The 27630-nt window shown below is 40.5% G+C and overlaps 1 protein-coding gene across 4 annotated transcripts in view; it reads left to right on the top strand.

Annotated features, from left to right (window-relative positions):
* CARMIL1 (capping protein regulator and myosin 1 linker 1) overlaps positions 1-27630 on the top strand; it is a 318049-nt gene that overhangs the window by 273925 nt on the left and 16494 nt on the right. For all 4 annotated transcript variants that reach the window (XM_058555125.1, XM_058555128.1, XM_058555127.1 and 1 more), the window contains 4 exons: positions 7222-7288; positions 7943-8139; positions 19563-19675; positions 25018-25447. In XM_058555125.1, the coding sequence (XP_058411108.1) occupies positions 7222-7288; positions 7943-8139; positions 19563-19675; positions 25018-25447 (807 nt within the window). The remainder of the gene's footprint in view (positions 1-7221; positions 7289-7942; positions 8140-19562; positions 19676-25017; positions 25448-27630) is intronic.

Below are 27630 nucleotides of genomic sequence, written 5' to 3'. Positions count from 1 at the left end.
AAAGTTGCTTTTTTCACTCCATGTTATCTTTTGAGATTTGTTCATGTTGCTATATATAGTTTTTTTCCTTTTAACTACTCTTACATCATTTGAATATACCTCATTTTATTTATCCGTTCCCTATTTGAATGGCTTTTAGATTATTCCCAGCTTTTTGCACTTATGAGTGGTGGTCTTACGCATGCTCCCCTCCCCAAATAAAAAAATGGTAATATTACTAATGCTCACAATCACTACCAATTATTGAAGCACTGTGAAGTCATTGATTGGCACTATGTGTCAGGCCCTGTGCTAAGTACTTCATACTCATTATCTTATTTAATCCTCACAATTTATTTTACAAACTAGAAAATTAGGTCTGACTTTACAAAATCATTGGCCAAGGTTCCACAGCCCCTTAAGTGGAAGATCCAGGATTCAAGCTCTGTTGTTGGATGCCAATCCTTGAGCATGAGATATAGTCTTGAGAGAGGATGACCTCTCTTCACTCATTAGTCCTTTCCTCATCCTGATGGGGAGATGTTGAAGTCAGGATAGTTAAGAGTTCCAAAAAGTGGGCTGAAGAAGTAGAAGAATGAACTAGTGATTTTCATTTAGTTGAAAAGTTTAACCGTGTGTTGCCAGGGTTTCTCTTGTCATAGGATTGTTTTTTTGCTTGCCTGTCATTTTAGGAGATGAACCAATTGAAAGCTTCACTTCACTTATAATGATCTGTAGGTGAATAATTGGGACAAAGTAGTTGTCTTGTTGAATTAACCTTTCACAAAGAGAAGGAAAGTCTAAAATTATCTACAGGACTTAACTATCAGCTATAACTCTTATGTACCCATAGTCACACCTTTAAGGAAGCTTTCGAGGGGGTATGTGTTAAGACAGGGACAGGAGTCTTGATTTTGGGCAATTCAAGAATATTTGAAAATGTATTTTTACTTTTTATCCTTTCATTCAGCAAGGCTGTTTTCAACCTAATTTAATGTATCATAAAATGAGGTGTATTTGAAGAAAATTACCTAATAAAGTATGAAATTAGAAGTCTGGAGATTGAGGTTTTTTCGGAACATTGCTGATGGAAGCCTTTCTGATAAGCAAATAATATTGATGATGATCATGGTAATGGTGGTGAGGGTTATGAGGAATGCTTTTTACGTATGTGCCACCTTTCCTTTGAAGAGACCTAAACTGTATATATTCACAAATTGAGGAGCTCTATATTTTTATCCTGTTGTATATTGAGAAAAATTGGCACATAAAAAATAAGGAACTTGAAGGAAAAAAAAGTCAGCCCCAGGGAGATGGAGTAGGTGGCCTTCCTCAGGGTGGGTATTCAGGAGGTTTGGAAAAGACTCCCCTGACTCCCCCATACTTTGTTTTCACAAAGCCTGACATTCTACAACTGGACTTCTTGTTTTTTGTTATGTTTTTTTTTAATTCTTTTGGAAATTTTCAGGATATTAAGATGCTCTAACAACTATTAAGTTTTTTAAAATTATTTTAATTAATTAGAGATTTAATGTGAAATGTAAGGTGACCTAAATTCCCACTAAGGTGTAGGGTATCATCAGCATTTAGTTACACTGTGGGTAGGTAGCTGTGCTAGGGCCTGGCGTCAGAGCCTTTCCTGAAATGCTTCGATGACTGAGGGGGAGAGACAATCCAAAGCTACTTCATCCTAAAGTGCAGTGGGGAGCATAGAATGATGTAGAAGGCCCCTGGAAGGGACGCTTATACATGCCCATAGGTGCACCATCCCCACTTTGTTGCTGGGACTAGCCCTGTGGCGCAAGAACCAAAACCCACATGGGCTTTGCTAATATCCATCCAGTGTTCTATCCGCCATGTGCCTTTGAAGCTGATGGTCTCATCCTCCAAAGGAGATTCATACCTTCTGAGGCTGATAGATGGCATTTTGTACACGTTTAGCGAAAGAGATCATATCTCTAAGAGTTTCTGCTATTTTCAAGCTGTAATTGTGCTTCTGCTTATAAAATGCTAGATTCGATGCCTTAAGCTAATAATATTTTGGCCTCATTCTTGCCTTATTTCTTTGCTGTGAAGGCTTTTTATGTAGCTTTTCTGTTTGTTTGTGAATGGTGTCTCTCCCTCCCCTTTTCTTGCAATGCCTTTGCTTTATCTCTCTTCCATTCATATTTTTTTCCTTCCTTTTTGCTGCATGGAGACTCTCTGCTGTACAAGTGTAAGTATTTTTTGGTGGCTCTGCAGTTTCTGGCCGTACTAGTTTACATTCTTGTGCTCCATTTGCTTCTGTGCTGCCTGGCTGGTCTCCCAGGAGACCGTAGTGTCGTCATCCATCTCTGGATCCTGAATGAAATAGGCGGCAATTTACAGACAAGATTGGATTTTACAAGATGGTTCAGCTAAGCAAAACAAGCGATGAATTTAAAATATCCCCAGCCGTGCTCCTGAAAGCAAGCAGAATGTTGATGAAGAGGGTATAAACATTCAAGAGGGGAAAAGTCCTTATTCCCTTCTTATTAAAAAAAAAAAAAAAAAAAAAAAAAGACATGAATACTTAAACTTCCAGGTTTTTTTTTTTTTTTTTTTTTTTTACTGATTCTTGTCATATTACTTGTTTCCCAGGGTTATAGAAAATTGGTATCATAATTTTCTTCTTGTATTAGAAGAATTTTACTAATCTGCTTCACAGCTCTTTGGGTTTTTTTTCAACCAACTAGATTTTTTTTAACCTCAGGGAAAAGAAAATTAATCAGGGATTCTTGAGCTTGGAGGGAGAGTGTTTATTATTCTTTGTGCAAACTTGGTAAAATGAACAAGGAAACTACTCTATCCTTTTTTTGTGATAGGAGCAATTTAACTTGTTTACAAAATTTAGTATGTCTAGGAATTACATGTTAAAAGTGAGTTTAACAGGAAAAAAGTATTGTTTGTAAGGTGCCAACGTTAGTCCTTAACTTGTGGTAAAAGTGGACATACCACTATTAAACTACATGGAGAGTAGTTTTAAACCCATTACAAAAATTGGATCAAATGAGTAGGATTTTTGATTAATGTAGACATTGTTCTGCTTTTGGATTCCTAAAGAATAAGAGCCATGCATTTTGTTCACACTGCCTGCCATGGTGGGGATTTATTGATGATTTGTGATGTCAGGATGAGAAAGAAGTCTACGTTTAGGGTTTTCCTTCTAAAGTTACATTTTAAAGGGTTTATTTAACACATTGCTCTTCGTATTTCCCGAGGATGTGAATATTGAATATTACTTCTTATTACTCATAAAATGCATTTTTAAAGATAAAGTAATTTTGTCTAGACCTAAAGTAATAGTTGACAGTTTGTTTGTTTTTTTTTGAAGATTTTGTTTATTTATTTTTTCCCCCCAAAGCCCCAGAAGATAGTTGCATGTCATAGCTGCACATCCCTCTAGTTGCTGTATGTGGGACGCAGCCCCAGCATGGCCGGAGAAGCGGTGCGTGCCCGGGATCCGAACCTGGGCTGCCAGCAGCAGAGTGTGCGGACTCAACCGCTAAGCCACAGGGCCGGCCCAATAGTTGACAATGTTAACCATGAATTGATTTGTGAAAAGTCCATTTGGTGTATGTACCTATTCTGCTTCAATTACTGACCCCCTTCATCTGATGGGCACTTTGTTACTTCTCTGATCACAAAATGCTTAGGCACTGACAAATGTCCAGGGAAGGTAAATGAGGGCTAAGGAACAGTCAGAAAATTAACGCTTTCATTTGGGTACAAAAGAGGAAGAGAGTTAACAGTTCTAAAGAGCATAGTAAAGCCAGATTTTTTTTCAGGATGCAATTCATCTAACCACCAGCTGTGGGAAGGGGGAGGCAAGCGTGCACATAAACCAGATTTCTAGAGAAACATAGAATATTTGTTACTAAATACACACTTAGGTGGACAATCATAGCTCATTCTTTTTTTTTTTTTTTTGTGAGGAGATCAGCCCTGTGCTAACATCCGCCAATCCTCCTCTTTTTTTCGCCGAGGAAGACGGCCCTGGGCTAACATCCGTGCCCATCCTCCTCCACTTTATATGGGACGCCGCCACAGCATGGCTTGCCAAAGCAGTGCGTCAGTGCGCGCCCAGGATCCGAACCAGCGAACCCCGGGCCGCCGCAGTGGAGCGCGCGCACCCAACCGCTTGCGCCACCGGGCCGGCCCCAATCATAGCTCATTCTTAAATTTCTTCTTGCTTTAGATGTACATGTAATGGGATCATAGGAATAAGCCAATAAGATTGAGCAAGTCCATAATTTCTGTAAAACTGTTAAGGAAGAAAAATTTTAAAGAAAAGAAAGAAAAACATGAGAGAAATAAGATTCACTTTTTTTCTCTCCATTGTTCTACTTAAACCCCATGAAAGAAGGAGATTTAAAATAGTTCATATGGGGGCCGGCCCCGTGGCTTAGTGGTTAAGTGCACGCGCTCCACTACTGGCGGCCCGGGTTTGGATCCCGGGAGCGCACTGATGCACCACTTGTCCGGCCGTGCTGAGGCCGCGTCCCACATACAGCAACTCGAGGGATGTGCAACTATGACATAGAACTATCTACTGGGGCTTTGGGGAGAAAAGGGGAAAAATAGTTCATACATCAAAAGAAATGGTTAAAATTGGGTTGCCTTCTTAATACCAACTATAGAAACTAGCCTGATTTCAAGTCCTGCCTGTTTTAGCAGAACACCATTGGCCCTGTCCAAACATGCAAAACTTCAGAACTAACAGATATGGCAAATATAGTGAAAGAGTTTTATGTGAACTGCAGTTAGAAGTTGTTTGCACTTGTAAAGAGCAAATGAAATGAAGGAAAGCAATGAAAATATTAGAATGCATCTTTCTGATATTCAAATTTTGTATACTAGGCTTTGAGGCATTAGAAAGCTAGACCAAGAGGAGCAAACTAGTTCCCTTTGGTTGAAGTGAACCATCAAAAATCCTGATGATTTTGTATGTTTCTTGGTTTGTCTATAAAATTAGGTTCAGCTGAATGACCCATTTACAGATGGGTATCAATTTATAAATTAGTCTCTTTCTATATATATGTTTGTATATTATTTATATATGTTATATATGTATTTTATATACAATTCTGTATATATTCCTTTTCATATATTTAAAAAATTATAATGTATTTGAAATGTCATAATTGTCATATGTTTTACATGTATTTGGTATCTGTCATAAAGGCTAAACAGAGAAACTTAAGCCAGATTATTTTTGCCCACAAATACTCTTTCTATAAAATCTAATCAAGACTCACAGGGAAAAATTTTTGGAGGCATCTTCATTCCATGCATTTTTAAACTTCTTTCCTATTTATTTGTGACTATTTAAATGAATTGGCTGGAAATTATATCCAAGCTACTTTCCATCCTTTTACCTATCATGGTTGTGTACAAAGTGGATGGAATCCTGAAGAAATTTTCATGACTAAACATAGCACATATTTTGGTAGTTGGTGTCTCTTGAGAATTATTTTGAGAGGTTTCACTTATGAATAGACCAGTCAGGCTGCTCCTTTTTTCAGCCGGCTTCAAGGCTAGTTTTGAGGAGAACAACCTTGAAACTGGATTCCTTTGCACTTGCATCGGATTGACTGTTTTTATTGAACCTGAAAGCCTGTTGCTTTATAAATAGATGTTCCTTAAATTGTCTACCTTTAACAAAACCTTGAAAGAGTCCAATCAGCAAGTTTCATTGTGTATTTCAGGAATACCGGTCTGAATTTAAATACAATTGCTCATCATTTTTTCTCTCCCTTTTCTCTCAACAATAAATAATAGCAAAAGGGTATTATTATTAAAACTGGCATAAAATTGTCAAAACTGTAAAGTTGTTTGCTTTAAAGGTTAGAGTGAACCAATTCATTCTTCGAACCAAAGAAGGTTTATCAACCTTGTGGACTTTTTTTTGAGAAAGCCTTGGATGACAACCTGTGAAATGAAATGAAAGTCTACAAACTAAGTTCTTTCAGTTATGTTCTCTCTTAGTTTACACAAATACCAGTTTCCAGTATCAAACCAGTCAAAACATCCCTAAAATCCATCCATCTATATATTGATAACAAGTGGTGTGGTAGGAGGGATGCTGGGCTAACCTTCATAACTAGGTCTGTCCCTGGCACTGCTCCTATTGACAGCTTGAATGGTAGCCTTTATCATCTCCGTAACTCAGTTTCTTCCTTTGAATTTGTTTGTGTAGGTGATGACAAAGCTTCCCTCCAACTCTGACATGTGTGGTCCTATTGAGGGAGAAGCTCATGCCTTCCTTAGGTTTGGCTTTACATAAGCGACAGTTGACACCAATATTAGAAAATACTCTTAAGAAGTTTTGGCTGTGGTTTGAGTGTTTGGTCTCTTTTTAAAGGACTAGCAGGAACAAAGACGTTCTACTGAGAAGTAACAACAGATGTAGACTTCTAAATCATGGCAAGTTTTTCCTAATTAGGTTTTGCCCATAATGTAAAGATCAAAATCTTGGTGGCAGAAATGTGAAGCAAAACAGTTAAATCATTAAAATGACAAAGAGTTCAGTGGTGCTTGCATTGATGTTGCTGTGATCATGAACTGTGAATAGTTGTGTTTTCAATTTTTAGTGACTTTTATAATCTTTTTTTTTTTTTAAGGAATTTTTTTTTTAAAGATTTTATTTATTTATTTATTTTTCCCCCCAAAGGCCCAGTAGATAATTGTATACCACAGCTGCACATCCTTTTAGTTGCTGTATGTGGGACGCGGCCCCAGCATGGCCGGAGAAGCGGTGCACCGGTGCGTGCCCGGGATCCAAACCCTGGCCGCCAGCAGTGGAGCGCACGCACTCAACCGCCAAGCCACGGGGCCGGCCCTATAATCTTTCAATCTTATTCTTTATATCCATTTTAACATCCTAATGTGCAGCTTGGAGTTAAATTCTGTATCATTTGTTATTCTTTTCAGCCATATAAACAGAATTGAACTGATTAGGTTTGGGGGAAAGAAGAAAGAAGTTGCCTATATCCTTAGAGAAAATTGCAAATATTTAGAAATGTGTCGGTTGAGTCTTTCAGCCAGGCTGTCACATCTTCTCAACCACCCTCTAAAGAAGTGAAACAAAAATACTGAGCTTCAACAATTGATCCCAAATGTTTCTCTACCCACCGCCTCCACACCCCCTGCAATGTTTCTGAAGTTTGCAGGGCAAGTTTTCTGTGAGTACTTGTCTAAGTGCTTACTTTGTTTTATTGCTAGATGACTCCTAAATCCAAAAGGAAGAGTATCCATAGCCGAATGCTGCGGCCTGTTTCCAGGGCCTTTGGTGAGTATTTTGCTAATGTCAGTCATTTCCTTGTAACTGTAAAACACCCTCAGCAAGGATGTTGGACCACTTCAGGGATGTTTCTTTTGTTATTAGTGCTATCGAGTGGATTCTGACTCCTAGTGACCCTGTGTACAGCAGAGTGGAACTGTGCCCGGTCTTTTTGCACCATCCTCTCACCTTTGGGCTCTATATCAGAGAATGCTCCCCTGTTGTTCATAGGGTTTTCATGGCCAATTTTTTCAGAAGTGGGTGGCCAGGTCCTTCTTCCTAGTCTGTCTTAGTCTGGAAGCTCTGCTGAAACCTGTCCACCATGGGTGACCCTGCTGGTATTTGAAATCCCAGTGGCGTAGCTTTCAGCATGACAGCAACATGCAGCCACCACAGTATGACAACAGATGGGTGGTGTGGTTCCCTCACCAGAAACAAACCTGGGCCGAGGCAGTGAGACTGCCAAATCTTAGCCATTAGACCACCAGGGCTGGCCTAGGATGTTTCTTAGGGATGATCTATATGAGCAAATATTGAGAAAGAGAGTTAAGTGATTTGTGAATTGGGTATTTGTATTCTGGGATAAACTTAAAGTTAGTTTTAGGAATTTTTAAATTCATCTGTGTGCAATAAGTTTTGGCCTTGGGCTTTGCTTTATTTTAGAAATGGAGTTTGATCTAGATAAAGCACTGGAAGAAGTGCCGATTCACATCGAAGACCCGCCTTTCCCATCCATCAGACAAGAGAAGCGGAGCTCAGGATTTATCTCTGAGTTGCCCTCCGAAGAAGGGAAGAAGCTGGAGCACTTCACCAAGTTAAGGCCAAAACGGAATAAGAAGCAGCAACCCACCCAAGCTGCGGTAGGTGCACCGGAGAGGCCCCGTCTCTCCCTCACCCTTTCCTTCCGGGGGGGGAAAGCTGGAGAATCCTGCTAAAGCGCTTTGCACAATGTAGAAGCTTGTAGTTAAGGAGAATAGACCCTCTCCATGTGATATTCATGCAAAATGTCTCAACTTCGAGCTCGACAATCTTGGAAAAGACAACACTGTAAAGTTTCCAAGTCTTCAGAACAGAGTTGCCCTTGGAAGTCCTTAGAAAAATATCAGTTACATGGGTAAATAGGCTACATCTGTAGAATTTTATAGTGTCTGAGCGTGAAAAGATGGAAAAAAAGTACTAAAGAGTTTATTTTAATTAAAAGTTGTTTGCATTTGATTTTGGAGCGCATATATATACTCTGCCCACCTCCATGTGCTGACTTCTGACCCACTCTGGGGCCTTTGCTTTTGATAACCTGCAAAGGCGGTGGTGGTGAAGAGGCCGTACATATGAGAACCATACTGGTGGTGGGACTCAGCGTCCTGCTCTCTCTCCTACAGGAGAAGATTGAATTGTTTGTGCTAAGGAGGCTTCGTGTCATTTACCCCATGTCTCTTTCTGGTTAGTGTCTTTTCTCTGCTTTGCAGTCTTAAAAAAGTTTGTGCCTATTGTTTTTCTTCCTCATCTTCCTGTCACCCTGCAATCCACCAAAATCTTCATCTGGAGCTACCACCCCCGAAACTACCCTGCCAAGGTCACTCCTGACCTCATCCTGTGAGTGCTTGTCAGCTGTCATCTTACTTGATGTCTCAGCAGTTACTTGACACGGAAAGCTTTGTCCTTCCTGAAAGGCAGTCTCCCGTGAGCCTCTGAGTCATCACACTCTTCTTTTCCACCCACCTCTCCAGTGATGTCTTTCCAGTTTTCCTCTGCCTGGCCTTGGAGTGTATTGTTTGCTGTCTGGGTGATGTCACTTAAACCCCTGGTTATAATCTCTCTGTTGTTGACTCCTGCCCTCTCTGCTGAACTCGAGATTCAGAGATTCACCTGCTTCCTCAAATTGAATGTCCCAGAGCACTTCAGGCTCAACAGATTCAAACCTGGGAGCCTATCTTTCTTTATAAACCTGCGCTTCCTCTTATATCCCCGGACCCCCATGGAGCATCACCAGTTGATAAGTTAGAAACCTGAACATGATCCTGAATTCCCAGCTCCCCGCCGTCAACCCCGACCTGCTCTCTGCCTTCCTCCTTGTCATCCCTGCCCTCCCTACCTCCCATCCTGTGTTTAGTCCTCTGGTGTTGCAGCCTTTTTCTCGTTGCTCCCCGCCACCACACACACTCCTCCTGGGCTGATAACGACCCATCATTCAGATGTCCACTGAGGCAAGACTTCTTCCAGGAAGCCCTCCCCGTCTCACCCTCTGTTCTCATAGGGCTGTGGTTGCACAACTCCAGGGAAGGTTGTACTCACAGACTGGTTGAGCACAATGCCCAGCCTGAGCAACCCTCCAGGGAGGCCCTGGCTCCTCCAGTGTCCGATGCTTACCCTGTTACAGCTCTCATCATACAGTGTTTTCTAAGCACCCTCTCCTTGTCTATAAGCTCCGTGTAGGAAGGCGTGGGGTTTGTTCTCCATGGTTGTGTGCCCAGTACGGGTTTAGAATATAGCAGATGTTCGGCAATACTTAACTGGATGATAGGTGGATGATGAGACGTGGATGCATAAAGGTTGTGACCTGCACAGTCAATCATTTACTCACACTGGATCAGGCAGTTATGTTTGGTTGATTTCTCTCATTTGAATCTGAATAGCTTGATGTGGTTTCAAAAAAACAAAAGAAAAAATTTTTGTGCATGGTTTTCTTTTCCAATTTACTTGATTTTAACTTTTTAGTGCACTATTCCATATTGTTAGAGAAATAAGGTCTTTTTTCTTTTTTTTAAATAAGGAAAAGGCCTTTTCAGATAGAGAAAAGACAACCTTCCACACTCTATAGATTCTAGATGGTTACTGAATCAACAGTTCCTCTTTGGCTCTTTCCATGTGGAGTCAGTAGCCGTATAACTTGCATGTGAAATGAAACTTGCAAGGGTTTAAGTCTCCCTTGATTAAGCCAGTGACCCATGGAAAGAGAATGTTGTGTACTTTTCTCTTTATACATTTCAAAACCAGGAAAAGAAGGGAAGAAAGCTATGACAGAGTTTACATTCCTCTAGTGGAGGAATGTACTAGATATATCCTAGAGAGATTTTAACTTTACCCGCAGGGTCGGCATGTCCCAGGCTGCTCTGTCATAGGGACTCAAGCACCAGGCTGTGTCCTGAGATAATGGATTATGGCCATAGGTCTGAATAGGTCTAGCATCTTCCCAGAGGCTTGCTGGACTGGGAAACACGGCGGAGCTTGCTTTTCCTTGGGTTCATAGTGAAAATAGATACTACCTTATGATTTCACAGCGCTTGAGATTTTCAGAGTGCTTTCACATCTCACAACTCGGTGAAGCTGCCGCGCAGGCACCATCATCCACATTTTTCAGCTGAGAATAAGGAAGTTGCAGCTCATCTTTCTTACTAGAATTTAGTAGCAGCCATCATTTAATATTATCATTGTTTTGTTTTCGTTTGTTTTGCTAGGATTGAGTAGACTCGGTCCACCCTAAGGCTATTTTAGCTTTTCTAGAGCTTCTCTTTGACTTCTGATGCCCCTAATGAGCTTTTCCAGCTGTCAGAATTCTCAAAGCCAAGGTATGGACTGTTTTTACTTGCAACATTTCTGACACCAAATGTGTGGGGTTTTTTCCCTCCACACCAACTGATTCTTCAACTCTCTGGGTGTCCTACAATTCAATTCAATTCTGACACTAACTACCTGGAGTTAGTGTAGACCCCACAGGTTAAGCGCTCGGTGGTGTCCCCACTTCAGACACCAGTCCCAGGTTGCCACCTGTACTTCTGACCAACTAGCTATAAATTCAGGAGAGGTTCCCATGACCCCCTTCTTAGGTTTGAGAATTTGCTAGGATAGCTCACAGAACTCAGAGAAACTTTCCTGACTCGTACTGGTTTATTATAAAGGATACAACTCAGGAACAGCCAGATGGAAGAGATGCATAGGGCAAGGTATGGGGGCGGGGGCAGGGAGTTTCCATGCCCTCTCCGGGTGTACCACCCTCCCAGCTCCTCAGGCTGTTTACCAACCCGGAATGTGTTGGTAATGTGTTTTCAAACCTCGTCATTTGGGGGTTTTTATGGAGGTTCCGTTAAGTAGGCATGCTTGATTACATCGTTGTTCATTGGTGATTAACTCAATCTCCAGTCCCTCTCCCGTCCCCATGGTTGGAGGATGGGACTGAAAGGTTCCAACCCTCTTATTACATGATTGGTTTCTCTGACAACCAGCCCTTATCCTGAAGCTCCCTAGGGGTCCACCAAGACTCACCTTTTTAGCATAAACTCAGGTATGGTTGAAATGGGCTTGTTATAAATAACAAAAGATGTTCCTATTACCTCTATCCCTTAGGAAATGCCAAGGGTTTTAGAAGCTCTGTGTCAGGAACCAGGGACAAATATCAAATATATACTTCATATTATATCACACAAGGCTAAGTTAAGTGGCAACATGTCGATTTCTACTGGGCCAAAAATATTAGTGTTGTAACTACTGGCTTTTGTACCAAAAATATACAAATAAATATCTATGTAAATATGAAGAATAGATAACCTATTTAAAAAAAAAGCTAAGTAAAAATGTAATCTTAGGTCAAACTATAATCTTTCTAAACTACCAGACATTTTGTGAATAATTGCTATAGTCATTTTACCTGTACATTTTAAGTCTTTCCCATACCTCCCCTGCAAAAAAATAATTCTTTTTTTTTTTTTTTTTTTTTTTTTTGCTGAGGAAGATTCACCCTTAGCTAACATGTGTTGCCAGTCTTCCTCTTTCCTTGAGGAAGATTTGCCCTGAGCTAACATCTGTGTGAATCTTCCTCTATTTTGTATGTGGATGGCTGCCAACGAGTGGTGTAGGTCTGAGCCCGGGAACCAAACCCGGGCTGCCAAAGCGGAGCGCCTGAACTTAACCACTAGGCCATGGGGCCAGCCCCAATTTTATTTTTAATAAGAGATAAAAGATACGAGTTTCTTCTTTTTTTATTTTATTAGTGTATATATAAGAACTCTTAAACATTACATCATGACTGATTAGCCTGTAGAATTTAATCTTCTACTGTAGTAGTAAGAGCAGGATGTGAGACTCAGCTGAGAAGCGCTCCCTTTCCCTGGCAGTGTGTGTCTGGACAAGGCGTGGGATCTTGTTGGGCCTCAGCCAACGTACTTCTAAAGTATCAGCACTGCCTACATCATTGAGTTGTCCTGAGAAATAAATGGAATAAAATTATATAATCCTGCATTAATGGAATACTACTCAGCCATAAAAAAGATAAAATTGTCCCATTTGCAACAACATGGATGGACCTGGAGAGTATTATGTTAAGCGAAATAAGCCAGAAAAAGAAAGACAAACACTGCATGATTTCACTTATATATATATATATATATATATATATAAGTATATATATATATACTTATATAAACCAACACACGGTCAGAGAGAACTGTATTGTGGTTACCAGGGGCAAAGGGGGTCGGGGGTGGGCACAAGGGGTGAAGGGAGACCTGTATATGGTGATTGACAAACAAAAATGCACAACCAAAATTTCACAATGTTATAAACTATTAGGACATCAATAAAAAAAATTATAAAATCCTGTATTAAATGCAAATATAGTTTTTTAAAGCTCATATTTCCATTTTATTAATATTAGCTATCTTTATTAATATTTGCTTTTTCTGTTTTTTTTTTCTTTTTATTTTTTTTGTGAGAAAGATCAGCCCTGAGCTAACATCCATGCCAATCCTCCTCTTTTTGCTGAGGAAGACTGGCCCTGGGCTAACATCTGTGCCCATCTTCCTCCACTTTATATGGGATGCTACCACAGCGTGGCCCGACAAGCGGTGCGTCGGTGCGCGCCCGGGATCTGAACTCAGGCCGCCAGCAGCGGAGTACGCGCACTTAACTGCTATGCCACGGGGCCGGCCCCAATATTAGCTTTTTCGTTTGTTCCCCATTTCACCTCCCTAACACTAAAATCTCACTCTTAGCTACTCTCACTAGTTTGGGGGATTCTTACTCATGTTTATTAAGGAACAAGCCAACTAATTTTACAAAAATTCATATTCAAAAATTATCTCTTTGGTAGAAGTGACTTTTAGAGTCTTTGCTTTTGGGAAGAGAGCTTCACATGGATAAATTAAGAGTGGAAATGACATTTTCAAAGGTACCAGAATGTGTCAGCATGAAAGGGTACAACAAACAGATGAGGGGGGAAAACATAGAGGGAGAATAATATGTTAAGTCCCTGATATTTTGGAGTTGATTTCTTGCTCACGTCATAGTCCAGTGTGGGTGCATCTGGTCAGGGGACCCCATTCAGGGACCCGGGTGCTTTCATCTGTGGCTCTACCGCCTCTCTGGTCCTTGGAGTCCTATCCGTTCAGCTGGAGGATGACATCAAGCACTGAGCTTCACACCCAGGAGGAGGTTTGATGGGCCAGGTCTGAAAGTGACGAACTTCACCTTCATCCGAATACTTTTAGCTGGACTCCGCCCAGTGGCCACCTCACTGCAAGCAAGCCTGAGACACACTTTCTAACCATGGCACCTACCTGACAGGGAGGGAGGAGTGCTGACTTGGGCCTCATACCCATCCACGGCCAGTTAGCCGTTGCTTCTTCCCCTTCACCTGTCATAGCCGTAGGTGAAAAGCACTCCCCAAAGCAAAAACCACTGAAAAACCTGCATAGAAGCATGGGAAGAATACTGGACTGGGATTCAGGAAACTTGTCAGTTTCTAGTCCTGACTCTGCCACTACTAGACTCATCTCCCACTGGAAGGAATTTTAAAGACTATGTGTTCATTATTCAAGGAAATATGAAACCCAGGGCAAGTAAGTGATTTGCCTGTTATCATCCTCTGAATGATTATAATATAACACAATGGTTTCCCTTTGCAGGACAGTCAGTGTTAATCAGTTTACCATATATTTTTGGCATGGCCCCGCACTACTTGGCCCATTGATGAAAGAAACCAACTCTAATTAAAATGAACGAAATCCTGGGTAATCAGGTTTTTTCTACATGCTTTGATTTACAGTATTGCAAGTCTAGAAGGGATTTTGATGTCATCTTGTCCAATCCATTATCAAGTGCTTAAAAATCCTCCACAGCTATCACTTGGTCATTTGGCCAATATATTGACCTCTTTCTCTTAAGCAGCCGTTTTCTGAAAGCTTAGTTATTAGCAAATTATTTTTTATGTGTTGCTAAAATATGTCTTCATAATTTTAACTTAGACATCTTGTTCTCTCTGTCTGAAGTGGCATGTTATTTAAGTCTCTTCTATTTAGCAAACTTACAAATATACGTGGGTGATTATTAGGTCTTTCCTTCTCCAATCTAATTTCTCAGCTCTTTTGATGTTTATCATATGATACTGTCTGGAAGCCATTTACAATTCTTTGTTGCTCTCTTCTGAATAAATTGCAGTGTGGCGCCCAAAACAAAATAGAGTACTTTAGTAGGATCTGGCCATATCACCTCCCTTCTTCTAAATTCTATACTTCTATTTATTCAACCACAGATTTTATTCACTTTTTAATGGCTGGTGACTGGTCTTACTCTCAGGCAAAGCCTATAATCTTCTGTATGTATAAGCATATTTCAGACAGAGAAAGAGGGGGTACGTGTGTCAGGAAATCTGAGTTACCCAGAAATCCTAGTATACTTATAGTTACATCTCACTGGCCAGAAATGAACCATATTTCCAGCCCCAGATGCAACAGCATCTGGGACGATAAGTGTTTCATTTGGTCACGTTTATATTCCAAACAAGTCAGGGTTTTGTTACTGAGTAAAGAGAGAATAGACACTGGGTAGACATGTAGCAGTTTCTGCTGTTACCTATTTAGTTGAGAAAGTTTCCTTCCTAGTTTGCTATTTTTTTTTTTCAATGAATGGTAGTTTAATTTGATTGGTTTTTTTTTCAGTATTTGTGGAAATTAATTATTTTTCTCTTTTAATTTACTGTTGTGGTGAATCACATTAACAGATTTTTCTCATGTTATACCATTCTTTTTTTTTTTTTTTGGTGAGGAAGATTGGCCCTGATCTACCGTCTGTTGCCGGTTTTCCTCCATTTTTTGTATGTGGGATGCTGCTACAGCATGGCTTGATGAGTGAGATGTAGGTCTGCTCCCGGGATCCACACTGACGAACCCTAGGCTGCTGAAGCGGAGCACGTGAACTTAACCACTGTGCCACTGTGCCGCCCAGAGTCATGCCATTCTTGATCAGGATATTGTTGCTTTGTTTTAGTATACTGCTAGGCTTTACTAGAATTTTCCATCTGTGTACATAAATGAAAGAGATTTATAATTTTTCTTTCTTTTTCTTGTCTAGACCATCCGTCTAGTATGGGTTTCAGAATTCTACTATCTTCATAAAATTAGTTGGGAAGCTCTCTCCTTTCCTGTTTTCTGGAACAGTTTGCATATAATACAGATTTTCTGTTCCCAGGGAGCTGTCTGGGCCTGAAGCTTTGCTTGCTGTGTGCGTGTGATGCGTATATATTGATTTCTTTACGAGGGGTTTGATTTCTTTTGTTATAGACCTGTTCAGATCATCTAATTCTTCTTGAGACCATTTTGGTAATTTATATTTTTCTAGGATATTGTCCACTTAGTTTAATTGTTCATTTAGTTGTTTATAGAATTCTCCTAAGAGTTTTTAATCTCTTCATCAATAGCTATATCTCATTTTTTCATTTCTAATATATTTTAATGCCTCTCTCTTAATTTTGTAAGGTTGTCTCTTATTAGTCTTTTTCAAAGAATCAGCTTTTAGTTTTATTAGTTCTCTCAAGTTTATTAATTTTTGTCTTATCTTTTTATTATATTTCCTTCATTGTGTTTCCTTTGGGTTTCTTATTTCCTGACTTGATTGCTTAGCTCTCAACTTTTCCGTATGTCTTACTGTCTAATGTATGCATATAAGATTCCATGGTTATTCAACTCACTAATTAGCACTCTTTGGGCATATTTGTTCAGAGTTACTAATGTACCTAATTGTCCTTACTTCCTGCCCATCTCTCTCCATCCGGCCCATGGAGACATTATGAGAGATTTGGCAGCTGCCGTGTCAAAGCCCAGGCGCACCACCTACCCTGTTTCCTTGGTGCATTCATCTTAATAATCCCAGCAGACGGAAAACGGAGGGTGGTCTGAATTGTCTTTAGTTCTCATAGTCACCGGCTTATCTTGTAAGCATTCACAAATTATCCTTTTAGGATTTACTTATACAGCAGAGGTGGAAAATCTACCTTCTTTATTTCTCAAATATCAACAACAGCAATTCCCGATTTTATTTGCAAAATTCTTTCTCCGAGTGCAAATGCAGTGGGTTCCAACCAGCTCAGGGCTGAGGTTTCCACCCCCACCCCCCTCAATAGCTACGTTACCCTTTTTAGTCTGAAATTTATTCTCCTTGACAGAAAAGACCAAAGTCAAACAGGATTTTGAGAACTTCTGATGTCTAGATGTCCTTTCCTTTCCTTTCGCTAGAAATTGAGCTAAAACAGCACGTATGTTTGGCCTTGAACTGTTTTGACAAACTACACATCATTTCAGTCTTAAGTTTTTCTGCTGCTCTTCTCACAGGCTGCTGACCCCTCCTTCTTCCCCTTTTAACAGACGCGTTTTAAAGCACGTCTCATTGAAGATCCCCCAGTGACACTGGACTTCTCTGAACCTCTCTACTCTCAGTCTCTTTATCTCTAAAATGGCAGGGTGGGACTGCGGGATCTATAAGGTCCCTTCCAGCCCTAAAAACTGGCCTGTCCTGCAGGAAAGAAGACTGCTTTGTTAAGCCCTGTGTGCCTCCATCTCTGAAACCCATTGATGTTCTTCTCATCCCCAGAGAGCCTTTTGTGCTAGCTGTGAATTCTGTTTCAAAGGAGGAAAAAAGAAAAGGGCTGAGAGGAAAAATTATACTAGTAAAACTTATTTTTTTTTCTCAAAATGGAAAGGGAATTTGAGAGGAAGCCTCTGAGGGGAAGTGTGGGTGCACTGGAAGGAAGCCTCATGTGAGAGCCATGTGTCCTGGGGTCACATCCTTCTCGTCTGTCAGTCAGGTAGCCTGTGTGGGCACCCCTCACCCTCTGAGCCACTGTTTGATCTGTGACTAACCACAAACTAGGATAAAACTATCTTTCCTTTTCAGTTCAAAGGGTAGAGATGTGCAAAACCCACATAAACTACTACTAGCACTGTATAAACTTAGGGAGCTCTTATTGCTATGGAGATTCCCTTCCCCATTCTTTTACAAAAGGAAAAATGATAATATAAGCAAGTTCTGTGCTACTTTATCTTTTGTCATCAAAATGAAAGTTTTTCAGTGAGCTGCTTTCTCTCAACTGGATTGTAGAACTTTGCTGACTCTCTGCTTGATTGCAATATAGAGGAAAGCCCTCCTCCAATATAAAGCACCATTCAGATGAGAGGTATAATTGTTTTTATTATTCACATTTCACGGGGTTCTTTGTCTATTATCTGTTATCTGCTCACTTTTCAGCATTTCACAAATGTGAACTCAAACGTACAGTTCATTTTTCATAATGGAGGTTTCCCAATCAATGAAGTGGGTGATTGTTTAAAGCAAACGATTGGTCTTTTCTTTAAACAATGCGTGTGCAGACAGGAGCCAAGTTCCCCCAGAGGCAACTTGAGACTTGTAAGTCAAGGTTACAGAAAGTAAATTTCCCACCACGCTATGGCAAGATATCAGACCAGATATCCCAACCACGTGAGAATTTGTCCTTGCGCCCAACAGAATGGGCCAGATGCATGTTCTTTTTCAGTGGCCCACAACATATCTGTGAGAAATATTAATTTGATACACCATTGCAGGTACAAATCAAGCATGTTACTAGGCTCACTGTGAGTTGTCTATTCAAAGAGAAATGCTAACTTGGTGAATAATTTCCTTATAGCTTCTCACCAGCTTCTCTTCTGAGACCCAAGCTTTCGACTCCTTGCTGGACACCTGCCCCTGAATTTCCCACAGCACCTCAAACACTTGTCTGAAATTGGACTCACCGTCATCTTCCCCAAATCTGGTCTTTGAACTGTGCTCCCTAGAGCCATGCTCCCATTCACCCAGCCTAGAAACTTTGACCTCCTTTGGGGCAATTCCTTTCTTTCTATTCTCATTTCTCCAGTCCTTTATTAGTCCCTCATCACCTCCAGATTAGACTAGACAGACGACTGCAAGAGTCTTTCATTTGTGTTCCTGAAGAGATTTCCCTACTTAACCATCTCTGGCTTCTCCAATATATCCTTCATGCTACCTCAGAATTTTCTGCCCAAGATACAGGTTGGCATGTGCCATTTCTTTGTGGGCTCCTATCACCTGCAAAGTAAATTCCATACTCCTTAGCATAGGATTCAAGGCTGTTCACCACTGGTACTTGTTTTATTAGTTGGGAAGTATTCATTCAATCAAAGGTAACAGGATACTCAACTAAAAGTAACTTAAATAATGAGAAATATTTATTTTCTCACCTAACAAGAAGTCTGGAAATCTCAGGATCCAGATCTGGTTCATTCAGCAGCATAGCGCAAGCATGCAGGTGTTTTCCACCATTCTGCTCCATCATCCTCAGTGTGTTGGCTTTTGTCCTCAAGCTTGCCCCTCATGAGCTCCGGATGGCTGCCACAGCTCAGACATCATATCCTCCCTCACATAACCATGCAGAAAAAGTACATTTCCTCCTCTGCAGGAAAACCTGCTCCTGAGTCCCCTAGCAGATTTCCCCTTATACATCAGTGACCAGAATTGTATCACATATACAAATAAGTATTCACGTCTTGAAATCAGGGTTCTTCCAGCAAGAAAGAAAGGAAACAGAGGAGGGGGTTTGGAGTGGCCACTTGGAGATGGCCACTTGAGCATTAATCCCATCCACACACCTTGGGCCCCCGGCCACTGGAATTATCACCATTCTCAGAACTCAGCATGTGTTTCATTTCTCCATGCATTCTCTCTTTCCTTACCATATGCCTGCAATGCCTTTTCTCTTCACAGCCTGTTAAGTCCCAGCTGCCTCTGATACACACAGCATTAATCCTCCACCAGGCTTTGTGTTTATAGTGCATTCCTCACTTTTGTTTCTTTCTGCCCTTGTTACAGTCGTACACATGACCTCTAGTCCAGTAGATTATAAGGGCCCTTATTTTAGTCAGTCTTGTCCTTCCCGTGGCCCTTATCTCAGTGCTTTGAATCTAGCAGTAAAGACTACCTGAGTTAGTTTGAATGTAAATTAACATGACACCTGTTTGGTTTGCAGGTCTGTGCTGCCAGCATGGTCTCCCAAGATGGTGAACAGAACGGTCTTATGGGGAGAGTGGATGAAGGTGTAGATGAATTTTTCACCAAGAAAGTGACCAAAATGGATTCCAAGTGAGTTCAGAGTCATTTCACTAATAACACTATTTAAATCATATTTAAATTACCAACAATTACAGTTAAACTTAGTATACTAAGGCTCATTTATTATTTATATATAAATATAAATATATATATTTTTATAAAATGTTTTATTTTTAAATATATTTTTATTTATATATTATTTATATTTATATACGTTCGAGATTTACTATTCTGATAGTTTGCAAAATGTGCTCTCCAGGCCAGCAACATCAATATCAACTTGTCAGAAATGCAAATTCTCAAGTGTCTACTCCAAACCTATTTAATCAGAAACTCTGGAAGTGGGGCCCACCAGTCTGTTTCAGTAAGCCTTCCAGGGTGTGCTGAGGCATGCTCTAGTTTGAGAACCATTGTACAATTCTAAACCAGACCACAAAACGCACCTCCCTTTGGTATTTTTTTTTTAGAGTTTTATCATATTCCCTGGATGATTGTATTACAGGACAGTGAACTTTAACAGCTGAAATTACTTATTTTTAAATTTTTCTTGTTCGTAATTTGATTCGATGTAGGGGGCCCTACATCGTTGCTAAATGACACAACCTCAACAGTGTCAAAATGACAACAGAGTTAGTGAAGAGGCTTCAGAGTTGGCCTCTACAAAGTTCTGTCTGTATTTTCTTATTACTAAGTGGAGTTTCCTTAAAGGACAATTCAGTGGTACTTTCATTAACAATTGTTTAACTTAAAACACTCCAGTCTTTAAGCATGATTTGTACCAAATTATTTAATCCCCAGCTAAATGCAGATCCATCCCAAAATACACTCTTAACATGGATTTGTGTCTGTGAAGTATTCTTCATCTTGAGATGTCAAATTCAGGAACGAATTTAAACCATACTGATAAGCCGAGGGTGGGCAGGTGGGGCACAGATAGGGAGAAAACTGGTTCATTCCATAGATTGATGTGCCTTATCTTGCCTCAGCAGGATGGCGAGGTGAAAGTCAGTTAAAGTTTTATATCCATAATAGTATAACTTACTGAATGTTATAAGCTTCAGGACCCAATTATTTGTCTTATTTGACACTGGCCTTGAAGCTTGGCATACTATACTTGGAAAAATTCTGTTCTGTCCTTCAAGAACCAACCTAAATGTCATTTATTCTTTGAAGCTTTTCCGTGACCACCCCTCCCTGCCCCCAAATTAATTGCTCTCTCTCTACTGCTGACTCAATGCTTTTTTTCCCCATCCTCTGCATACATCTGTTAGAGCACACATATTCCTTCAAGAGTTTGTTTGGTTTTTAATTTTTTTACAGTGCAAGGAGTGGTTGAATATATTCTCAGTGTAAAAGATTCAAGCAACACCACCATAAACAGAGCAAAATGGGCAAGTCCCTTGTAGTGATTTGCTTTCAAGTCTTTTTTCCCCAAAGAATGCTGTTCTTCAGAAGCAACACCTGGGTCTTATTTTTCATTGTAACTTCAGCGTCTGACACAGCCTGTGATTTATAGTCTGCCCTCGGTCACTACTGGTGGAATGAATCGAGACAGTCTTGGCCTGTATCCCTATAAACTACATCACTGTAGGCTCGCCCCTTCTGAAACTTTAGAAATTGATATTTAGGTAGTAGAGAGGTTTATGCACATTTGATTGGGACCACATGTGTTGTGACACCTGCTGCAGTGTCATTTCCTCTAGCCCTCATGCTGCCTTCTTCTTTAATAGGCTCTGAATGGAAGTTGGGCACATTTTATAAGGTGTAAAATCCACTTTCTACAAAGATACTGCTCTAGGAGGATTCTCTTCATGTCCCAATGCACAAATAGAACTAGATACATCAATGTTCATCAAATAATGATGGAATCGGCTAGAAGTTGTGATTTTTTTTCATTTCATTTTGTTGTATAAAAAGAGATTATTGTCAGTTCGATCTGTAAAGGGCTAGACATAGCTAAAATCATCAAGTAGTATGAAGAAAGTTTGAAAATCAAAGTTATACGTGCTCATGGTTTAAAATGTCAGATGTTCTACAAGGCTTTTTTATGAAAAAAAAAAAAGGTGGGGGTGCTGTTTCTTTCTTTACCCCCTATTCCCCAGAGGCAATTAATTCATATTCCTTTAGCTGTTTATTTTTTAATTTTGCTTCCATATTCCTTAATATTTTTTGGCTATTTCCTGTTTTTCGGTTTTAGATAGTGACTATAACTGTTGACTTCTTAGTATAGAGGGTGTTCATTTAGTTCTTATACACTCTCACCCTGCTGCCCACCACACACACACACACACACACACACACTTTTCCTCTCCCCATCTTCGTCTTTACTTCTATCATAATTGTTGGTTACATCAATATTTAATGTTTACTTCATTATAACCATGTAAACATTCACAGTATACTGTGATCACATTTCCTTCCCTGTACAACTTTGTATTTTCCCTGGAATTAATAATTGTCCCCTTTTACATTTGCTTGGTTTTCTGTATTCCTATCACTGACATATCTCCTAAATCTCCAGTAAAGGTATAAATCTCCTCGCAGTTTCTTCAAGTATTCTCAGTTTCGTCTTCTTGGACACATCCTTCACTGCTGTCTGACTGACTCCAGTGTGACCTCTCGGCCATTCCACTGCTGTCATCCTGGGATCTCCCTTCATCGTCTGCCAGGGCTTCCCTTCACCTCATTCCTGTTTCCTTTTCCTATCTCCTTTGGTCCGTGTCCTCCTCTTCCTTACTTTACTCCCTTGTTTTGGTGGAGTACCTCCTCAGGTTGCTTCCTGAGAAAGGAAGCATGGGAGGTAGATTTCTGAAACTCATTTGTCTTTCATGTTGGTTAATAGTATGACTAGGTATAGAGGTCTAGACTGGAATCCATTCGACCTTAGAATTTTGAAAACCTGGTCCCATTGTCTCCTAGCTTCTAGTGTTGCTATAAGAATCCAGTTTCACCTTGAATCCCGATCATTTGTTTGTGACTTATTTTTGTTTTTTTTCTCTGAAAGCATTTGGGGTTTTCTCTCTGTTCTCAATATATTGAAATTTTATGGCGATATGCTCTGGGTGGGTTTTTTTGTTTTGTTTTGTTTTAACCCATGTGCTAGGCATTAATGAGCCATTTTAATATGGAAATTCAGGTCCTTTGGTTCTGAAAAATTTTTTTAAATTATTTCTTTCATAATTTCTTCCCTTTCTTTTCCTCTGTATTATTTTTCTTAAACTTCCATTATTCAAATTATGTGTTTCCTCTGTTAATCCATTAGGTTTTTTTTTTTTTTTACTTTTCTCTCCTATTTTCTCATTCCTTTTATTACCCCTCCCACTGTGTGCTCCCCCTCCTCCCAACACACACACACACACACACACACACACACACTTTCTGGGAGATTTCCTCACTTGTGTCTTCCAACCTTGAGTTTTCCACTTCTGCTCCCACATTTTTCTGTTATTCTTGTTTCATGGATGTAACGTTTTTTTCTCTTTCATGTTGAAATGGAATGGGGCACTAATGAGTTTCTTGGAAGTTTGTGAATGGAGCTTATCGACTGGTGGGCTTCAATGTAGGGTGACCTTCTTGGACCATTTTGTTGGGGAAGGGGGTCTCCCTGACTGTCTGAATCCTTAGTCTTTTCTCTTGAACTTATTGGAAAGCTTGATCTCTTGCCTGGAGGGCATAAACCTCCCCTATTCTGGGATCCAGAATGAGGGAAAGGGCCTGGGAGGTATCACTGTTCAGTATGCAGGCTTCCTGTGTAGGAGGGGAAAAATAATTTTCCCTCTACCGTTATAGGTTCTTGACTAAGACACCCCTATAATAAAAAGACAGATGAATAGGAGAAAAACAGTAGTTTAATAACATGTATACCTTCTGTATACATGGGAAAGACCCAGGAAAACTGAGTAACTCCTCACACTGGCCCAAACTACCATCTTAAATACCATCTCCAGCTAAAGACAAAAGAAAGATGCTTGGGAGGGGGAGTCAGTTTGGGGAGATTATCAGGAAAAGGACAATAAAAAGGGTACTGTTGTTACAGAACTAAGTCCTTGCCTTCTCCATTGCTAAGTTTCTAGAGTTTTAGTCATCTTCCTCTTCCTGGTACAGAGAGGGGGACACCCTTACAAATGGAGATTTCCCTTATAAATGTAAATGTCTCTTACAAAAGGGTATCTTCTGCTCAGTTTTCAGCCTAAAATAATCCTTATGCCAAAGAGGTATATTGTGGGGTGGCAAATTCTCCCCTTCACCTGAGCCTCCCTGTTTTCGTGATAGTACACTCACCTCAGCTGTGTCTGCTGTCCCTCAGCTCAGAGTTTCTTTGGCTCACTCTCCCCGGGGGATAAACTTGGGGTTGGATGGCACAGTCTTGGGCTCTGTGGTTTGGGGAGAGGATGTAATGGTTTGGTGAATGGGCTCTCAATCTCAACCTCTCTTTCTCTCTTAAGCCCCACCTTCACTTCTGTTTCCAGAGGTACTTGTAGCTCCTCCTTCTGGAGCCAGTGCAAATCCATTTGCTTTGGGTCTCCCCTGCTAACACTTTAGGGGTCAGCTTTCCCAGATCTACTAAATCAGTTTTCACTCATAACTATTTTGGCTTCCAAACTTTGTTATTTTTGCCTTTTCTCCCCTCTGGGGCTTATGCCCTTTTTTTTTTTTTTTAAATCCCTTGCTGTGATTGTACTGGGGACTCGGGACCAAAGGGGTATTCACTCTGGCAGCTTTAAGTGAAAGGCAGTGATGGTCCCTCCCACTCAGCCCGTTGTATTTACACTTTCTCCCCATCCATTTCCCAAGTTTCTGAATGTTCTGTTTCTGATACCCTTCTACCAAAGCTCACTGTCTGTCTTTTCATTTTGTTGCTCTTTTCGTGGTATGACATTTAAGCAAGGATCCAGATCTTTGTTTGGGTTGAGCACTATGGGTGGGATTTCACGTGGTATCCAATGATTATGGAAGGATTTAGGGGGTTATGGGGAAATCCGGTCCTGTCCAGTGCCCGCCACATTAAACGAGGCAGTTGCCCACCTATGTCTTGAGTGGAACCAGCTTTGTTGGATGTTCTTACAAGTGGAGAGGCACTTGACTGGAACGTTTAAATATAAAAAAAACTCACCTCTGCTCCCAGTTCTACCACTGACACCTTCAGATTCTCATTCTCAATTTGTGTGTGCCTCTGTTTCCTCACCTGTGGGTATGATGATGATATTCCACACTCATCTCTATTTCCTAAGTGCAATGACTGAAATCAACCTTTTAAAATACTTCAGAAGGGTTGCTGTATAAGCAGCAATCTCCATATTTATATTTTGACTAATTCTTACTGGAGCTGTAATTACAGTTAAACCAACAGGATTTGTTCTTTTGAATCCCAGGAGATCATCAGCAAAAGGCTCAGAGTCCCACGAGCTTGGTGAAGGAGGAGATGAAAAGAAAAAGCGAGATTCTCGGAAAAGTGGCTTTCTCAATTTAATCAAGTCCCGGTCCAAGTGTGAGCGGCCATCGACGGTCTTGATGACAGAAGAACCCTCCTCACCGAAAGGGACAGTCAGAAGCCCGGCCGTGGACACACCCAGGAAGGACACAAAGCCAGCCGAGCACAATGGCAATTCTGAACGGGTAGAGGAGATAAAAAGCCCCGACTCCCTGGAGGAGAGTCAAGGAGAAGACGTGGGGAAGGTGGAACGGAGTGACAGCAAGAGCAGTCCACAGGGTGGGCGAAGGTACGGGGTCCAGGTGATGGGCAGCGGTCTGCTGGCGGAGATGAAAGCCAAGCAGGAGAGGAGAGCTGCTTGTGCGCAGAAGGTAAGGGGGTTCCGCTTTGACTTGGTTGTCTTTGTGGTTTTGCCCCCACTTGGTTTTTATGGGTGAGAGAGGTACAGAAAAGTAGCCTATTGGTTAAATAAAATTCCAAAACAAAAGACTTCTTCCTAAGGAACCTAGAGCACAGATGATGAAGGCAGGGCCATGTTTTCCCTTTGGCATCAGGGCCACGCTCTTGTGGAGAGCCACGGTGTTCAAAGGTAGGTCATTGGCTGAGAGTACGCAGATCTTTTCCACCTGACCAGGCGCTTCCTGTCTGTGTCATAGAAGCATGTGACAGCTGTTCCAGGGACATGCTCACATCTGGGGAAAAGACTGAGTCTGGTGAATCCAAATAGAGACCTGACAGAGGCAGATAAAAATACTGAAAGTAGATTATAATTATATAAAGGTAGAATCTATTTTTCAATTATTTCATAATTGATTCCCTTTCCAAAACTTAAAAATTCCTTGCTATATTCCAGATTTAAAAGACAAAAGAAGAGAAAGTCAAGGTATTCTGTTAGAACTAATTGAACACTTGACCATAGAGATATGATGTCTATTATTATGAAGAAAACCTTCATAGTTTAAAATTTGCTGCGTGCCCCAAAATCTGACTTAATACATTGTTTATTCTTTGAACCTTTTCTTAAAAATATAGGTTGTGTTTTTTCCTTCCCTTTCTACCTCCATTTTCTCTTGCAGCTGCTTGAAGGCTTGTATCCTTATTGTGATTACTAAGATTAATATACCCAGGTTGAACCCAGGTTTTGGTTTCTGTGCGTTATCCTGAGCTCTTTTATGTGTGTGACAGTGCATCCTCCAAAGAAAGGAAGATTGCACATCTATTTTATTTGAAATATCAGAATAAAACAGTGGACCCTTGATTTTCAGAAAGTAAGTGGTAAACCGTATACCAGGATGTGGAGGGCTGTTTTGTATTACTTCTAAACAACTGATTATTTTTTCATTAAATCCTGCATCCCACATGATTTTACAACTGTTCGCCATAGTTCTTCTACTAGCACCATTGTTATCTAGCAATTTCCTAGTTACAAATCCCTCCTAACTCACTCAACCCCTAGAGAAGAGTTGAAGGGAGGGGACCATATAACTATATTCTGCTAATTCAACAAGGGAGGCATGATGTGGCCTTCCCTGGTGAGAATTCTGAATAAATACCGTGACCACATCATTGGTGAATCAGACACCCAAGGAAATGTTTACATTTTAATCCATTTTAAAGAATTTCTTTACAATAATGCATACTGTTTTCACTAATGAGCTGTTTATTTTATCACCGTTTCCATTTATGAACAGCTGCCTTTTGGTAGAAAGATGAAAAGTGCTAGAGGGTTTTTTCCATGTGCTTTGGATTTGATGTATAAATTGGCTCAAAGTGACAAAATTCTTATGCTTTAGTATTTTTAGTTGTTCAAGGCTTATGCTAATGATCTCTTAGCACCATCTAGTGTCTATGTAAAAAACAACAGAAATAAAAACAGTATTTAAAAATCAAACCAGTCAGGCGTATTCTAGCAGAACAGTAAAATAATAAGAGCAACTTTTTCAAAAACTAGTTTTAGAATATTTTCCCCTAAAATTCCTTTATAAAGGAATTCTTTATAAAGTTAGCAACATAAACATCAGTGGTCCATATACTATTAAAAAATATGTTGTCTTCACTCTCCTCTTGAGTAATTCTCTTTATACTATTCACATTTAATACATGTATTTAAGGAAAAAGAACTGTGAAAATGAAGATATGGCATTTATCATTTATTAACAAATGAGAGTAACAGGTGTTGAATGCTTAGAGGCCACATCTCGTCTGGGGCCACCTAGTCAGCTGCCTACACTCAAAGACAGGTGGCATTGGGCTGGCCCCGTGGCTTAGCGGTTAAGTGCGTACGCTCCGCTACTGGCGGCCAGGGTTCGGATCCCGGGCGTGCACCAACGCACCGCTTCTCCGGCCATCCTGAGGCCGCGTCCCACATACAGCAACTAGAAGGATGTGCCACTATGACATACAACTATCTACTGGGGCTTTGGGGGAAAAAAAAAGGAGGAGGATTGGCAATAGATGTTAGCTCAGAGCCGGTCTTCCTCAGCAAAAAGAGGAGGATTAGCATGGATGTTAGCTCAGGGCTGATCTTCCTCAAAAAAAAAAAAAAAAGGTGACA

Source organism: Diceros bicornis, chromosome 14 (assembly GCF_020826845.1).
Source record: "Diceros bicornis minor isolate mBicDic1 chromosome 14, mDicBic1.mat.cur, whole genome shotgun sequence".
In the NCBI taxonomy this organism is placed as follows: domain Eukaryota; kingdom Metazoa; phylum Chordata; class Mammalia; order Perissodactyla; family Rhinocerotidae; genus Diceros; species Diceros bicornis.
This window is presented reverse-complemented; position numbering and strand designations above follow the sequence as displayed.